Source organism: Coffea arabica, chromosome 6c (genome assembly GCF_036785885.1).
Source record: "Coffea arabica cultivar ET-39 chromosome 6c, Coffea Arabica ET-39 HiFi, whole genome shotgun sequence".
Classification (NCBI taxonomy): domain Eukaryota; kingdom Viridiplantae; phylum Streptophyta; class Magnoliopsida; order Gentianales; family Rubiaceae; genus Coffea; species Coffea arabica.
The window spans coordinates 23971370-23987405 of record NC_092320.1 but is presented as its reverse complement, the minus strand read 5'-3'; the positions used below and the strand labels follow the sequence as shown (position 1 = coordinate 23987405).

The 16036-nt window shown below is 34.2% G+C and overlaps 2 protein-coding genes across 2 annotated transcripts; one reads left to right on the top strand and one right to left on the bottom strand.

Moving 5' to 3' along the window:
- The first annotated feature begins 3499 nt into the window (after positions 1-3499).
- On the top strand, positions 3500-10032 carry LOC113692110 (uncharacterized). The gene is made up of 3 exons (XM_027210468.2): positions 3500-3738; positions 3841-4440; positions 9516-10032. Exons 1-3 carry the CDS (start codon positions 3591-3593, stop codon positions 9845-9847), a joined length of 1080 nt encoding a protein of 359 aa, XP_027066269.1. The 5' UTR covers positions 3500-3590; the 3' UTR covers positions 9848-10032.
- A 3773-nt stretch (positions 10033-13805) lies between these two features.
- On the bottom strand, positions 13806-15835 carry LOC113694321 (uncharacterized). Its single transcript, XM_027213236.2, has 2 exons — positions 14574-15835; positions 13806-14129 (listed from the first exon to the last, which is right to left on the bottom strand). The coding sequence occupies exon 1, from the start codon at positions 15771-15773 to the stop codon at positions 14574-14576; it is 1200 nt and encodes a 399-aa protein (XP_027069037.2). The 5' UTR covers positions 15774-15835; the 3' UTR covers positions 13806-14129.
- Positions 15836-16036: the final 201 nt, after the last annotated feature.

Genomic DNA, 16036 nt, shown 5'->3' with positions numbered 1-16036 from the left:
GCCATAAAGGTGTCCGTGTACCTCTACTCAATCTCGTGAGTGCACTCCTTAGATTTAGCACTTCACTAAATTAGTGTCAAATTTCAATTTTATTGCAAACTTAACACCTTAAGATTATCACAATTAATGACCAATTAATCATGATTAGATAAGAAAAAGTGATAAATAACTTGCTCAAAATAATATCACTCAATAACCAAGTAAATATCACAAACAAAATATAGAAAATTCATTCATAACTCTAGGCATAAACTTTAGCAAAACATGAAAAGAATGAAAGAAAAGACCATACTTGTATTATAACTAAACATGAACTTAAATACAAAAGAGAAAGTGATAGGAGAGAAGTCACCCTTGTCACATGAGTTCCAACTCTTCATCTTTGCTCCTCAATTTTTCATGCAAATCTAAGCAAAGGTATAAGATGGAAAAACTATACTAATTATACTATATTAATGAACTAAACTAATGAACTAAGAAAAACTAGTGAGACTACATTTTTGGTAGTGTCTCTAGCCTTCCAAAGTTATCAAATAAGCTCTCCAAAGGCCCATATTTATAGAGAATTCAAGCTCAAAATGAGTTGTTTCTAATTGGCAAATTTGCCTTTTGAAATCACCAAAAGTTGTTTTTTGAAATCTCTATACTTGCTTGCTTATATCTAGCCGAAATTCCTGCAGACAAATTGATCAAAAAGCTTGAGTGAATAGAGTACAATTTGTAGAACAAGTTACAGCCACAATTGAAGAAAACGTGACCTCAGAATATGCAGGTACAAGGTCGCATCTTACTCCACGTTTTCCTCTTTTGCAGGTTTTCTTAATTCTAGTCAGTTTTTAATCTTGCTCTATTTTTGCATCAATTTCAACTGATATTTTCTTAATGATTGAGGCTGGACTAACTATTGTATAAAACATGAAAGTTGTAACCCTTAAGTTAGCTTTCCAAGGCTTCAAAAATAACCCAATTTGGAGCTCTGGAGACTAGTAAACGACCAAACTACCCTTGACTATCAATCCTCTTTCTCAGTTTTTGACAACAAAATGGCCGACAATATTTCGACATTTTGACAAGGAAACCTCATAAAATAGATTTCAATGTCCCATAAAAATTGTATAGCTATGTGTTAGCTTCAAAATAACTCAAGAATCACCTCAATCTGATGCTTGTAGCTCAAGATATAGCTGAAATACCAACAGGTGCCGAAGCTATCAAATTCCCTTTCTTTTATACTAAGTTGCATTTCATCTTTTGAGTATTTTGCACTTCATATTCTCTTTAAATCATTTCAAATCATCAACAATCATTCAATTATCTCTTCTAGTCATGCCAATTGATGATTGAATCATTGAAACCCACAAAAACATGAAGTTTTAACCAATTCAATCCATAGAAATGCAATTTGTTACATATTGAACCACAAAATGTAAACTTCACTAGAATCCTAGTTAATTAGTTATAAAAGTGAATGAAATACACCAAAACTAAATAATAAAACACACTTAAATAACTCAAAATGCACACTTATCGGATTTGCAATGAAAATCGAAATCTACGTATATTTAAACATCCCATAACTATAGTCATTAAAATTTTACAAGGAATATAAAGAAACATAAATACGTCACATAAAGTCATTACTTCATCTTTCTAAGGTAAACTACACTCACCCCCCTGTGGTTTAGTAATTTTTCATATAACCCCTCATAGTTTCAAAAGCTATATATAACCCTCTCAAAATTTGGACTAAAGTATGAAATGAAAGTATGAGGTTTGACAAAAAAAAAAATAAGGTGGTTATGTGATAAAACACTAAACCATTAGGGGTTATGTAGTAAAACATAAAATTATAAGGGATTGAAGTGTCATATATATTAAGTTTATATATTTTGGTCACTTCAAACATTTTAGTTTTTAAATGAGGATATTCTCAACATTTCTTTGAGTTCCGTTATAGAGGATTATTTCTATTACATTGACAATTTAATCCAAATTATGAGGGAGTTATGTATACATTTTGAAACTATGGGGGCGTTATATGAAAAATCACTAAACCATGGGAGAGGGGGGGTAATAATGTATCCCGCATCGATTTGGGAAAGGGAAGGGAATGGGTTTAAAGCTTGGGTCTAATGGCTATCTTGTAATTTGGGTTAACCATTTTGAGCCAGTGAATGTCGATCCAAAAATTATTTGGGTCAGCCATTGGACTCGAGTAATGACAGTTGGTATCAGAACAAGCCTCGCATGGTCTCTACATGGGATGAGTCTGGGCTAGCGGGTTATGGTTCTGACTACGCAAGGGAGTGCAAGGAACTAAGTGTTGTGCTGGGCTAAGTGCCACGTTCAAGAGGAACTACCTTGCAGGATCAAGTGCCACGTCAAGACTCGGGCGGGGGCTACCTCTAGAGATCGTACGAGCCACCTCTAGAGTCCAAGTATGACCAAGTTGATAGTTTAAATTCTAACGGGCTTTACAAGAATGCAAAGTCTTAAAGGTGGAGAGAATGAGGTATCCCACATCGATTTGAGAAAGGGAAAGGAATAGGTTTAAAGCTTGGGTCCAATGGCTATCTTGTAATTGGGGTTAACCATTTGAACCGGTGAATTTCAATCCAAAAATTACTTGTGTCGGCCTTTGGACCCGGGTGCATGACAGGTAAAGTGTATTTTACCCATCTTTCTATTCTATCCTCCAATACAACCTCCTATGTAAGCTTTGCATCCCATTAGTATTCATTTATTTATTATCATTATTTCTTAATATGTACCAAATATCTTCCTTTTTTTTTTGCCAAGAGTGAATAACGTCTCTTCATTGAGGTATGTATGATCCCTTAATGTGTATTTAGTCTGTTATTACAAATTTGTATTCATGATCGCCAAACAAATGTTTATTACAAGTTAACTCTTTATACTCTCTACATTTAATAAGTTTTCTAGCATTTTGTCTTAGCAGGTGATTCTGATTACTCTAATTCCAGTTAACATTTTGATAATAATTTGAGCATATAAGCTATTCTATCTATATAAGTCGTATGCATGAGTCATCACTATTTATCAATATTCCTACAACTTTATTGCACAAGATGTTCACTCCAATTTTTTTTTTTTTTTTTGACATCTTCAAACCAAATTCTTTTGCGTCCTCAAAAACAAAATGTTTACTCCAATTTTTATATTGCACAAAATGATTTTCAAATTTACAAAAACTTTTAAACAAATTATGTGCAGTCCCATTCAAGGAACGGGTTTAGACTGGTTAATTATTTCAGATGCAATGTTAATTTGACTTGTTGACTAATCGTTTTTGAAACTATTAATATTCTTGATTAAGAATTAGATTAACCTGAGACCGGATTTGAAAGTTTAGGGTGTAATGTGTTAAGAATAGAAATTTAGGGTGCAAAGTAGGACCAGTCCGAAGAAAGGAAAAATTATAACAAACGACCTATGAGTCCTTTAATCATTTGTCAGAGTTTCTAGTTTCTAGCTACAAGCCCAAGTTTATTTCTTTCTTCTCTCTCTTTACCTTTGGCTCTTCCCAGAAAATTCTTCCAAACTTATTGTACCGACACAGTTAATGAACAATGCTGCAGAGACAAGACAGTCTGCTTTCATCTTCTCACCGCCAAACGCCACCACCAGAAAATCGCCATGCAAAACAAATTGGTTGCATGGCCGGCTTCTTCAAGCTCTTATCCAGATATCAAAATAGAAACAAACGCCTTACTTCCGGTTAGAACGTTAATATTCATTTTATTCTCTTCTGCATTCAACAGCATAATTTCTTATAAGCATTTTCTTTTTCTGTTTTCCATTTTGTTTTTTTCTATTCAGGTAGAAAGCATGTAAAATCGACTTCAAAGGAAGCTAAAGCCATGGTGGAACAGGAGATGAAACAGCAGCAGCAAGATTCTTCATCTGCACTCAAAGAAGATAACAAGAATATTTCAAACACAAATGGCCAAAATTTGGAAAACAAGAGGTTATCATCATCATGCGATATTACACCAAGAAGTCCTATGCTTCCACCGGAGATTCGACAATCAAATGCCTTAACCACATCAGAGAAAAGCACCACTGCAAAATCCCTATTGGTGGCTCGACTGATGGGGTTGGAGGAGCCATCTGAGGTCAACAGGAACGTTAAAGTGGAACAGGAAAAGTCATCCAGTAGTACTACTGAAGAAAAGAGAAGAAAGCTTTTGCGGGCGCTGGAGAAATGCAATGAAGATTTGGAGAGTCTTAAGAAGATTATCGTAGCTGTACAATCAGATCAGAAGAAACGTCTCAAACCACCACCACCAGTAATGAAGGAGGATCATAATCTGGCTAAAACATGCTTGAAAAGAAATGCTGAACAGCTGATGATGAGGCCTGTGGCTGCGCTGGAGGAAATGAGCCGTTATTACCACACCACCAAAGCAAACTCTAATGGTTAGTTAATTCATATCATCCACTTTATTACCAATTATACAAGTATAAATTGCCTATGAATGATAATATGAAAATGTGTGTATAATCCGGTGCACTTTTTCTGCTTTTGCCTTTTGGCTACTTGATAAAGTACTTCATTCTATATAGGAAGGGAATTATTAATTTAAAGGGTTTTTAATTACATCCCAGTCAAATAATAACACAATCAATAATTTATTTAATTTTTTTGGCTCTTTAGAAAATCTTCCCGATTGGTTGTTATAGAACATAAGCTGATGCCATCGCAAATGCATTTAACAGAATCCCAATTTTTTTTAAAAATCATGATAAGGCTAAAATTAGGCAAAATTATAGAGCTTTTGAGATTGAATCACAAAAGTCGGATAGAATATTTGAAGTTTCTTTGCTTGTTGATTAGGACCAAAGAGGGCACTTAAAATGAAATGTGCCTTATAACTAATTTAAAAGTAAAAAATCTGCATCTTCCGCAAGAAATTATCAATTTTGTAAAATTTTCATGCCGAGATAGCAATTGTTTATGTGGTCTAGTGCCATTTAAATAGATAATTAAGTAGACAGCTTTGCTTTGGCTTCCTAGTGAATGTATTCCTTAAGCATCTTTAGCCAGCATGGTTATATTACCGTAGATAAATATTATCACAGTCTCAACTAACTACTTCAAAATTCTTTAATTGCTCTCCATTGTGCTAATTGTAGAACAGATAATGGAAGCCTGCCGAAATGGCCTCTTCTTTTTTTATTCTCTCCACAACAATCATTATCTATAAGGTTACCCTTTAATATTGCAAAAGGTAATTTTACTGCTATATGGACAAAAACAATATATGACAAAAAAATCAAACTTACAAGAATTATGAGATATAATAAAGCAATAAACTATAATAAATTTCTTAAGGTGTCAACTACAATATCTTCACTTTGTCCACCATATATACATATACAGTATATACAAATATATGTATATACTTACATACGTATATGCCCTTCTCGGATTCGAAAAGTAATAGCATGCCTCTTTGAATAGTCCCTGTCATCATTTTGCCTCTTTATTCCTTCTGAGACCAAACAGAAGAAAAAAAAATCCCCTCCAAACAAGGCATCTTGTGCTTTTGGATTTTCTCCTCCTTATTTTCTTTCTTTCTTCTTTTTCTTCTTTGCTTTTTATCTTTCATTACTTTTTTTTTTATTGTGAATAGAGTTTTTCAAGTTATAAGATGTTATAAATTAACAAGTTTCAGACAAATAAGAAAATGACTCGTAAAAGAAAAAGAACATAAAATTTTATATGTTCTCTATTTTCTTCAGTCGTTAATTAGAAGATTACACAAACCAAAATAATGCTTGTCCTTTTACTTTTACATCGTCCTTTTTTCGCACCAGCATAATAACAAAACATAAAATTTTCTTAACCAATCACAAGGCTTTCTTTTAAATTCCAGTAGGTGGAGCATGTGGTAACTCAAGTGCTCATTTGCTGATTGTCTCTTTAGTAACTTTCATGATGCAGTCAAATAAGGTTGAAAAGTGTTAAAGCATAAAGAAATGGCCCTGTAAGAACCAAAAAGAAATGATGTATCATGATAACATACTGCTGCTTTTGTTTTTCTCACTTTTTCAGGTTGTCTTTGGTCCACCACCCACTCCCTTGTTCGTTCCAAACCCCTTGGTTTTCCATTCTTCTGTACTTAATATTCATTTTTTGCAGTTGAACAGTATGAACAGTATCCTTTGCTTGATCTCATGTCCAAGCATGGAATATTTCCTTTTATCTTTGTTTTGGACTTTTTTTGAGAAAATCATGAGTAACTGTCGAATGCGTAAAAGGAAAATCTGATCTAATAGAAGTTCTATATCGTGGAATCCGAACATAAGAATGCAAGAAACATAAAGAAAGACATATACATTGGTAACCAGAATAATTCATTAATAAGATATAAAACTTTCAGATACAAACTCTCATTGTATGTAATTTAGAAGTCAAATAAGTCAATTTTATCAACATAGTTCATCTTTTGTGGAAGTAATTTTGCAATGTAAGGTGATCAAATTTGGTGATGCATGTAGAGATTGGTTTTGAAGATGCAAGCACTTGGGTAATGTAGAAGTTCAATTTTCTGAGTTCTAATGAAGATTAACGAGCATGATTATATAAATGAAAATTTTAGAAAATCACACGAAATATATGTATATTTGGGAGATAAGAATAACTCAACTCAAACTAACAAGTTAATATCTCAAAGTAATGAAAAAAATCATACCACAATAACAACTTAACTATTATTATATCTCGTGCATTAGTATGATTATTTTTTATTAGTAGTGAATTTGTAAAAGCATGAAGAATTCAAAATAAAATGTCAAAAAATTATAAAATTAATGTATACTCATTATTCAACTACTATATCAATTTTAAAAATTTTTATACACATGTTTATTATAATGTAATAATATTAATCAAATACTACAAAGCATATTGAGGTAATTGATTGATATTCTTTGAGATGATTATTAAATGTTTACAATGATTATACATCTAGAACTATATATTAGAATCTAATTAACTACAAGAGGTGCAACAATCCATTTTCTGATAAGCAAATATTGAGTTTCAAACAACATTAATAAATTTAGTTAAAATTACCATAAGATTAATCCATATGGACAAAAAGGAATAATTCAAATCTATTGAGAAAGATAAAAGTTCCTAGAAGAGAGAGAGAAACTATTAGAAAAATTGATTAGAGAATATTTAGATGCAAAAATGGATAAAATCAAAATATTCAAATGATCCACTAATTTTCTTTAATTAGGCATGCCACGTAGGAAAAGAGAAAAAGATTATTAATTTATTACTTTCATACATATAGACATATGGATAACTTCTTTCCAAACTCTTGACTGTCTTACAATAACATCCTAGTAAGTAAGAAACTATCACACAGGTAACTACCTAATAAAACACAATATGCTAAATAAGAAATCCGGTATGAACTTAGTATTGGTGCATGAACCTTGTCATGACTAAGTGTTTGAAGGTAAGACCACAGATTTGATGGAGTTCAATTCTGTTTGGAAGGGCTTCGATCCAGAAGGCTAGAAAGAATCATTATCAATTTTGTACTTTATTTGGACAGTACCATCGTCCTTGAGAATGAAGGAAGAAATGCTACTCTGTAAATCCTGTGCTGCAGACAATTGTTGCTCATAAGCTCTCACTCAAGATTCTGAGTAACTTTAAGGGCTCATTGCGTGAAAGCAGCTTAGGAATGTGAGAACAATGAAGCTGAGCATTAGTTTTAACATCAAGTGGAATAGCATCTTCTATTTTGGAAGAAGATGGCACTGGATATTCAAATGCTTGTTCCTGTAGCCTATACACCATCTGATGGTGTAGCTTTACACTAGTTGTAGTAGCAACCTGCTTTGCTCTGCGTGTTTGAACTCAAATCTTCAAGGCTTCAAGCAAACAATTATCTTTGATAGGCCTGTTGTAATTTGGACAAAAAGCAACCATAATAGTTCCCACATTTAGAGTTGTCTAAATAGTGCCGAAACATGCTTGCTGGTACTCCAGAAGTCGTGTATCCACAAGTTCCAGTTTAGATACGATAGGGAGACCTTTTCTTCAAAGTGCTACTTTGAACGGTTCTCATATAGAGATGAGTAAAGCCTTCTTGAAACCGCAAGACAAACATATAAATAAAGCTTCGACAGGCATGTTGTTCTCTCCACACGTATGTTTTACACATTTCACGCATTTACTTGTTTTATTACAATTTCATAAGTGACTTTGCCATAATGCCATTGTTTAATTATTCAATTAGAAGGTAGATTAGTTTTAGGTAGTGGTGCAACCACGGAGGTCCTTAATTGAAACTGCAAATTAAGTTCAAGTATCAAATTTATCAGAAATAAAAGTTAAGAGCCAAATCGACATCAGTTAAAAAAAGAAAAAGAAAAAAGGAGTTGAGGGATGAAATTAGCCTTTTTCTCAAACAATTACTCTGAATTTGTTGAATTTGTTTTTTCTCATCAACAAATTCAAATTTCAATATGCTACAAGCTTTGAAAGCATATTTGTATTTGTTGTAGTTTATTTTAACTGTTTTAGCCAAATTCAGCCTCTAAAACCTGCCCTAGCTTCTTTTTTTTTTTTTTTTTGAAACAGTAGATATATTAATTTGTATAAATTGTACAATTGTGTGAGCAAAGTCTCAACTGAGCTTGGACAAAGGTCCAAATAGCTTTAGGCAAGTGCTTCTTGCGCAGGAAGATGGGATTAACCCATTCCTCATCTATGAAAATATTTTGTGCATGTCTGCTAAGGTATATAATGCCATCTAGTCTATTTCTATGTTCAAAACAAACGGAGCACTGTGAAAATAATAATCACAGGGATTTAACGTCATCAAAGATTGTTGTTTCCAATCATGTTTGAAATTGGTGCATATTTGCATATTACTGTTGGTAAAGTTGATTGAAAAAAAAAAAAAATAGGAAAGCACATTCCTCTGGTTGGACATTTGATAATAACAATTATTTGCCATCAAATTTGTTTTTGTTTTGCTATTTCTCTCTAGATGTGTTTACATAGTGTTAAGGAGTTTTTTTTTTTTTTTTTCCTTTGGTTTCTTTTTTTCCTTATATGTAGACATAATTGACTGCCACACAGAGGAATAGTTGCTTATTACCCTTGAGAAATCCATGCCTCTCTATTTAGCCCAATTGTTGAATCAATTGGATGGTACTGAATTTTGCTTTCACCATTTGAGGTTGCTTCATCCAGTGTGTACAACTCTGAACTACGTTTCATTTGTTCTCGAATTTATATACATACCACATTTCACTTTATTTTTTTCTTTGGTCTGTTAAACATCAATTCTGTGGTAATTATATGTGCAAGTTGCAATAAAAACAGGAAATTGACCTTAACACCGGTATGGTTAGTTTATTGTGTGTAACTAGGTTAAATAGCAACAAAAGATATTAAGCTACATATGTTTTCATTTGATTACTGATTTTGATTGCACTCATTAACAAAAGTACATATGTAGGAATCATGGCACATCAGAGTAAAAGAATTTCAGTGAAGAAGCCAAGGGAAGAAGATAACATCTGCTACTTTACCAAAGTCAACACAGCAACAGTTAAAGAAAAGCATAGAATTACAACCCCCAGGTTTTGGAGCAGCAAAGCTATGATTCAAAGTGTAGATGAAGTATGCAATCACATCAGTTGGGGAGAAAAGAGAGAGCTGGGAAATATAGGAATGGTGTTACAAAACCATATTTGCAAAGACTTGATTGAAGAGGTTCTTTATGATTTAGGCTTCTGCAAAGTGCATGAACTGCCGCTTGAGGCATGTAAAAGGCGGCTTTCTTTTTAGTTTTCTCTCTTTTTTTCCATGATTTAATTGAAGTTTGAACACTGTAACTGAAAGAACGAAGATATTCTTCTCTTTCGTAAGTTAGACAAGGAGAGAGTTGGGTATCTTTCCAAACTTTGCACAAACATTTAAAAGGAAAATTTGATGTTACGCAATTGACCAACAGATTAGCAACATTTTCCAAATTTGGCTGTTAATTTTCTTATCTTTGATCTTGGATTATGGATTTAAAGGCATGGCCCTTTTCCACTAAAATTCAAACTTCCAATGTGCAATTAAAAATTTGGAGTCCAATCTTTGTACATGAAGCACCATTTTACTATGCATTCTATGTTATATATGATATTTCAACATGTAATACCCTGCATTGCACACTTTGCATTTTGAATAGGGTTTAAAGATGTTGAATTACCACACATGCCAAATGGAGAGACCATTTTATGTTGAATATATTTAGATAGGAAAGACCATTTTACGTTGAATTAATATATTTAGATTTTTTTTTTCCGTTAAGGTATTTGGAATAAATTCAACAAGTAGTCACTATAGGATATTATTATAATTGGTTTTTTCTTCTTTTGCTGAAAATAGAATGAAAATGACGACATTATTGGGTAAAACCTACTCAAATAATCTTGTTTGAAGCATTAAAATATTGTTAACTCAAACCCATCTCCTGTGTTATTGTTGGTGTGGTTTGTAAATGAAACAAAAGCGAGACTTTGAACAACGATGCAACATTGAGACTGGAATTCGGGGCGGATTCTTACTTGGATCAAGCCGGATTCAGCAGTCAGATTCTGGACAGAGGTCCACAACTTGCATTTTGTGAATGGTCTTAGATCCGGCCTGGATCAAGAACTATCCCGCGCCGGATCTGCATTGGCCTGCTTTATAAGCTAGATCCAGCCCTTAAACCAGTTCTGTGCAGGCATGAATCCAAAGTCGGATTCTGTACAACGGTTAAAATGTTTTGGCATCGTTTTACTTGGTTATTTTTTTGCCAAAAATTGTGTTTGAAGACATATTAGCTCCGTTTGAATTTGAGAGTTTTTGAAATACTTGTTTTTCATCTACAAATCTACAATAACACACTCCAAAAACACCATCAAAAAACTCTCCTTATATTTCAAATACAATTTAAAAAAAAAATAAATAAAAATAAATCCTATCACCTTTTCTTCTTCCTCCAATCACCACTACCCACCAACACCATCTACCACTCCCTCCTCGACCATCACTACTACCTCCACCATTGCTCCTCCCCCTCCCTCTTTCTCCCCTCCTCCTTCTTCCTCCCTCTCCTCTCCTCCCCCAAGAACCAGTAGCAGCTCTAGTTGCGACCTTTTGGTCGCACTAGTCGCGACCAAGAAGGTTAGGCAGGCAATCTTCAGGTGGGTCTAGAGAGTAGGGGAAGAGGGGTAGGGAGAAAGGAGGAAGAGGGGGAGAATGGAGGAGGGAAGTGAGGAAGGAGAAAGAGAGGGAAAAGGGAGGAGGGGGAGAGAGAGGAGGGAGGAGGTGGTGGAGATGGGTGGTAGTGGTAAGCGGTGTAAATTTTTCAAAAAGTACCTAAACATATTTTAAATTATAAAAATACCCCCAAAATACATCCCAAATATCCCCAAAAATACCTCCAAAAGCACCACCAAAAATAGGGGAGGGGAGTAGGGAGGGGGGAAGGGGTGGTGGTGGGTGGTGGTAAGGTTTTATGCAGTTTTAAAAATATCTCTTTAAAATTTTAAATCTTAAAAATACGCAAAATATATTTTCAAAAATATTCTCAAAAAAACTATTACAAATAGGTACAGTAAAAGTTTTTCATATACATTATTACAGTAAAATATTTTAAAAACACTCTAAAAAACAGTTAATCCAAACAGAGCCATTGTTTTTTAATGTTAGGAATAAGTGAAAAACACCATTTTCCTATAAATAAATAAGTCTCTTAATATAAAGCTAACTAGAAATCACTTTGATCATTCTTTGTGAGAAAACCTGACATTTGCTATTAAATTTCTCTAAATCTTGTTGTATTTTAAAGGTAATTTATTACAACCCTATAGCAAATACTTTGTTTAGTGAAGGCAACTAATATCTTAAGGATAATGTCAATCAACCCTCAAGATCATGGTCTTTGTATCCACATTTTTAGTGAAATTTGTGTAATGCAAAATTTTGCACTTTTTGTGTTTGTGACCTACTCCAACAGTTATTACTAAGCTCAAAAAGTAATGTCTAAACCTTCGAGCTCATTAAGTTTCATATAATTTTTTTGAAAAATAATGTACACACCCCCTCCATTTACTTGAAAAAGATTTTGGGCTAATATCCCCACCCCGTCCCAATAAAAAAGGAAAAAAGGCTTAAAAACCCAGACTTAAAAAGTTAAACTAGAAGAAACCTTTATAACTTATTATGCATTTTAATTGAGGTGTTGTGATCCAAAAGAATAGTGGAAAGCTTTTCTTAAAGTATTAAATTTAGTTTATCAGGAGAGTTTTTGTTCAAATTCCAATGGATAACTAACTGAGTCTATAGTAGACCCAAGGTTTATTTTCCCAAAAGTAATTGTAAGCTTCTGAAAGGTACAAAAAAACACTAGACACAACACAAACAAATATAGGGACATTTTCCTTAAAATTGATGGCTCATAAATATGGCCCATTTCAGATCAAATCATTTGTATGTCACAAGAAAGAGACGTTCTTGAAAGTTAAATCCAACCAAAGCAAAAGGGCCCTGTCCAACAAAATTATTCCCTTAAAAGCTTACGGGGCCCAATCCAACCAAATACATGCCTTAAAATCTTATTGGGCCCAATCTATCAAATAATTTAACTAGTGCCTTGTTTCCTTTCCATTTTGATTCACCTTTTTATCCTAAACCTTGATTTTACTTTAATGGTGTCCAAGCCATTTTTTTTTTTTTATTGATTTCCAGCCCCTGTGCGCTACAAACACTACTTCCCTCCACTTGACCTTTTTTTTCCCTAAAAAATATTATGGTTTTTTTTCTTCTCTTTGAACTAACCATTGAATGATATTTATGGCTCCTTGTGTTATTACTTGGAATAATATCAAAAACCTGCTATAAAGTTTCTTTTAATATCACCTTGTATCCTTAAGGTTTTAAAAATATCACTCGTCTCCCTTACTTTTGTTATCTGTGTAACAAAATTTTCAAAAACCTTAAACTATGTTTGCTCATTTTGCCAAATAAAAATACTGATAAGCTGCTTTGTTTATTCCAAGAAAAATACTACCTACAAAACAATCTCTAGTAGTACCACTACATCACAAAAATATAGTCCCTAAAAATATAAATTTGAAAAATAAAAAGATATATGTAAAGAAATACATTAGCACCAATTTAATTCTATATGCTCAAAACTGATATGTTATGAAACTTATAATTTTCCAAACTTCTTCTCAACTCATGGCCTAAGCTCTTAAGTTGTACTAATCACTATACAAAACAACTCAAAATAAACAAAGAAATTATATCCCATTCTATCATAATCACAAAAGATAAAATATAAAAAAAAATTCAATTTACTATTATTTATAAATAAAAATCAGATATTCATCCAAAAAATGAGTAAGAGATAATATTGGATATAAGGAAAAGAGAAGAAAGTGACTTTTATTTTTTTTTTCAATTTTTTAAGGTCCGTGTATTTAATATGGGAATTATGTATCAAGTACAGATTAATATAATCTTTTTGTAATTATTAGATGTAAGTGATGTTTTCAAAACTTAAGTTGTGCTAAGTCATATTAGGAGAAAACTCAACGGAGGTTTCCGATATTATCTCTTATTACTTTGTCGATAGAGAATAATTTCTTCTTCTAATCATAAACAGCATCGTACTGGATGTAATTTTTTGTACTTCTACGTGTAGCATGTAAAGGTAGACAAGCAGCAATGATGCATACAAAAGATAACTGACCTTGGCAAATAGCAACAACTCCCAGCAAAAGTACTGTGTCAGCACATTTACTAACTCCATACAAAAACAAGACAAACAGAAAGATCATCCAAACATAAAAGACAAAAAAGGCACATTTCGGAATTCTGAAAAATATACAAATTGCTTCTTATTGGTTGAGAATTTGTTCCTGCAGTTGGCAACCTGATTTTCTTCCGGATTCTCATGCACTTTCCAGCTGCAGACCACAATAACATGCAACGCAAACAGATGAATAACGCATTGAAGAGAACTTTACGGCTGTTTCCATTTATTCAAGCTCGTGTTCAACCGAAAGCTCGGTCCTTGAGTCTCCTGCATTTAAAATCGAATACCCGTTGACGTTGCTTTACAGTTTACATAAAACCAACCATAGACAAGTATATACTCCATTAGTCCAACAAACTTGTTTCTTTCCACACTTTAGATTTTCCATTTTAATTTTGTTAAAATTTATGGCGGAGCAAAAACTTGAACAGTGGTATGATTAGATCAAAACTTTATCACAACACACTTGAAATTTCTCAAAAAATTTAAGAGTACTTCTAAGATAAAAAGGTTTGAAAACTGTAACTAGTAAGTTATGCGTTTGAGTCGTCAATGGTCCTTTTCCAACAAAATTTATATATAAAAAAAAAAACGTGTGAAAATTTTGAGGATTTGAAAAATTGAATATTTAAACCAACAAAAGTGCCAATTGTGACATTGTTGATAAAATGGAGGATATATGTTCCACTTCTCAAGCGGAAGAGTTCATACTTAGTCAGCAGAGCACTGAAATCCTGGTGGTGCAGTTTTTCCACAATCCACAAGCACTTCAAGGGCAATGGGAATAAGGATATTTATGTTTAGAAGCTTGGCCTTGATAGTAGTGCAAAGGCATACAGCTGCATCTAAGTCCACCAAGCCTTCTAAAACCGGACAACAAGTGCTCTTAACATTGCTTCCAATTCCAATGTGCACAAGGCCGCCCAACAAGTCCACACAAGCACCTAGTTTGAGGGTATCAATTGGGCAAATCTCCGGTTTCTTTGGTGGCGGTGGACATGGCACGGGAGTCGGTGGGGGTGGTGGGCAAGGGGTTGGTTGGGGAGTTGGTGGTGGCTTTGGCACATATGGTGGTGGAGTAACAACAACAGGTGGCTTTGGTACATATGGTGGCGACACCTCAGGTGGCTTTGGTACATATGGTGGCGACACCTCAGGTGGCTTTGGCACAAATGGTGGTGAAACCACAGGTGGCTTTGGCACATATGGTGGTGGAGTTACAACAACCGGCGGCTTTGGTACATAAGGTGGCGACACCACAGGTGGCTTTGGCACAAATGGTGGGGAAATGACGGGTGGCTTTGGCACATAGGGTGGTGGTTTAACAATAGGTGGCCTTGGCACGTAAGGTGGTGGTTTAACAATAGGCGGCTTGGGCACATAGGGCGGTGGTTTAACAATAGGTGGCTTTGGTATATAAGGTGGCAACACCACAGGTGGCTTTGGCACATAGGGCGGTGGTTTAACAATAGGTGGCTTTGGTACATAAGGTGGCAGCACAACTGGTGGCTTAGGAATGAAGGGTGGTGGTTTAACAATGGGAGGGTGTGGTGGTATGATAATTGGTGGCTTTGGTATGAAAGGTGGGTGCACAAAGGGAGGTTTTGGGATATATGGAGGATGCACTATTATTGGAGGTTTTACAATGGGAGGTTTTGGTTTATGTGGTGGTTTCACAGCAGGAGGCTTTGGTGTATATGGTGGTTTTACAGCCGGAGGCTTTGGCTTGTGTGGTGGTTTCACAGCAGGAGGCTTTGGTGTATAAGGTGGTTTGACAGCCGGAGGCTTTGGCCTGTGTGGTGGTTTGTGTGGAGGGGTTGGGAATGGGCAATAAGGACATGCTACAGAAGATAGAAGGGTTCCTAAGTGGAGGAGAAGGACAAACCATCTAGCAAAATTATGGTTCCCCATAATGCTAGAAATCTTCTCACTCGAGTGGGATAGAAAAGCTTTGCTTACCTATTTTCATTTCAAAGATGAAAACGGCTTCTTATACATATCAAGGTTGCAAAATGGAGAGAGAAAAGCAGAGAGCTCTGGTTTTGGTACACTTTTTTTTTTTTTTTTTTTTAAATGACACTGCATGCCATACAGTCACGTGTTTTCATGGACCTAACAAAGTATCACTATGATTAACATGGAATGTAATACTAAAAGAAAAAAGGATGCATAAC

Excerpts from the sequence above, each read along its gene's own strand:
- LOC113694321 (XM_027213236.2), bottom strand. The coding sequence starts at position 15,773 with ATGGGGAACCATAATTTTGCTAGATGGTTTGTCCTTCTCCTCCACTTA.
- LOC113692110 (XM_027210468.2), top strand. The coding sequence starts at position 3,591 with ATGCTGCAGAGACAAGACAGTCTGCTTTCATCTTCTCACCGCCAAACG. Across the intron at positions 3,739-3,840 it reads AAACAAACGCCTTACTTCCG|GTAGAAAGCATGTAAAATCG; the intron begins GTTAGAACGTTA and ends TTTTCTATTCAG. Across the intron at positions 4,441-9,515 it reads CACCAAAGCAAACTCTAATG|GAATCATGGCACATCAGAGT; the intron begins GTTAGTTAATTC and ends GTACATATGTAG.